This window comes from Corvus brachyrhynchos, unplaced genomic scaffold (genome assembly GCF_000691975.1).
Source record: "Corvus brachyrhynchos isolate BGI_N302 unplaced genomic scaffold, ASM69197v1 scaffold1806, whole genome shotgun sequence".
In the NCBI taxonomy this organism is placed as follows: Eukaryota; Metazoa; Chordata; class Aves; order Passeriformes; family Corvidae; genus Corvus; species Corvus brachyrhynchos.
This window is the reverse complement of record NW_008238690.1, coordinates 11,074-12,475: the sequence shown is the minus strand read 5'-3', so window position 1 is coordinate 12,475 and position 1,402 is coordinate 11,074. Positions and strand designations below refer to the sequence as shown.

General features: G+C 58.0%; 1 protein-coding gene across 1 annotated transcript in view; it reads left to right on the top strand.

The window, feature by feature from the left end:
* The window catches only part of SAE1 (SUMO1 activating enzyme subunit 1), a gene marked incomplete at its 3' end in the record, with an annotated part of 4,750 nt that overhangs the window by 413 nt on the left and 2,935 nt on the right, over positions 1-1,402 (top strand). Inside the window, exons 2-3 of the mRNA XM_008636701.2 lie at positions 354-465; positions 1,077-1,250. Coding sequence (XP_008634923.2) covers positions 354-465; positions 1,077-1,250 — 286 coding nt within the window. The remainder of the gene's footprint in view (positions 1-353; positions 466-1,076; positions 1,251-1,402) is intronic.

Below are 1,402 nucleotides of genomic sequence, written 5' to 3'. Positions count from 1 at the left end.
AGCGTGGGCTGTGTAGGGGTTTAGGGGCCCCCTGTAGGAGCTGCGAAGGCACCCTATAGGAACCAGGGGGGCTTATAGGAGCTGGGGGGTCCCTGTATGGGCTTTGAGGGGCCCTATAGGAGGTGGAGGAGCTCTATAGAAGCTTTAAAGAGCTTCTATAGAAGCTCTGGAGGGTCTTTATTTAGCCTTGGGGGGGGTGGGGTCCGCATATAGGGGCTAAGGATGTCTCTATAGGGGTCTGGGGGTTCTATATTCTCATTCCTTAGGATTTATCCCCTCGCGGGGCCGCTCCAGCCCCTTTGGGGTTCTCATTCCCCGTTCCCGAGCCCGTTTCCCACGATTCCCCCCCACAGGTTACGGGCGTCGCGGGTGCTGCTGGTGGGGCTGCGGGGGCTGGGGACAGAGGTGGCCAAAAACCTCATCCTGGCCGGGGTCAGAGGCCTCACCCTGCTGGACCACCAACAGGTGAGGGGGGGCACACACCTGGGCACACACCTGGGCACAGCCTCATCCTGGCTGGGGTCAGGGTCTCACCCTGCTGGACCCTCACAGGTGAGGGGGGGGAGGTTTGGATGGTCCCATTTTGGGATTTAATCCCCAATCCCGAGTTTTGCCTCCCTAAAAGGCTCCTAAAACCCCGAGGTTTCACCCCAAAGAAGCTTCGTAAAATAGTGAGGTTTTGCCTCCCTAAAAGGCTTCTTAAACCCCGAGGTTTCACCCCAAAAAGGCTTCATAAAATAGTGAAGTTTTGCCCTCCTAAAAGGCTCCTTAAACCCCGAGCTTTCACCCTAAAAAGCTTCTTAAAATAGTGAGGTTTTGCCTCCCTAAAAGGCTCCTAAAACCCCGAGGTTTCACCCCAAAAAAGCTTCTTAAAATAATGAGGTTTTGCCTCCCTAAAAGGCTCCTAAAACCCCGAGGTTTCACCCCAAAAAACCTTCATAAAACAGTAAAGTTTTGCCTCCCCTCAGGAATAGCCCCCAAAATTGGGGAATTTTATTCCTTTCACCCCACCCAGCCCTAGGGGGGGGGTTTCCCTCATTCCCAGCCCCTGGAATCCTGATCCCGCCGTCCCCCAGGTGTCCCCGGAGGACACCCGAGCCCAGTTCCTGATCCCGCTGGGGTCGCTGGGCCGGAACCGCGCCGAGGCCTCGCTGGAGCGGGCGCAGAGCCTCAACCCCATGGTGGACGTCAAGGCCGACCCCGAGAGCGTCGAGAGCAAATCCCAGGAGTTCTTCACCCAGTTCGACGCGGTAGCCACGGACATTCCCGGAATCACGGGGTGGGGCGGGGTTGTCCCGGGTTTGGGTGGGATTGTCCCGGTTTGGATGGGATTGTCCCGGTTTTGGGCGGGATTGTCCCGGGTTGGGCGGGGGTGTGCCGGGTTTGGGTGGGGTGTGGCGCG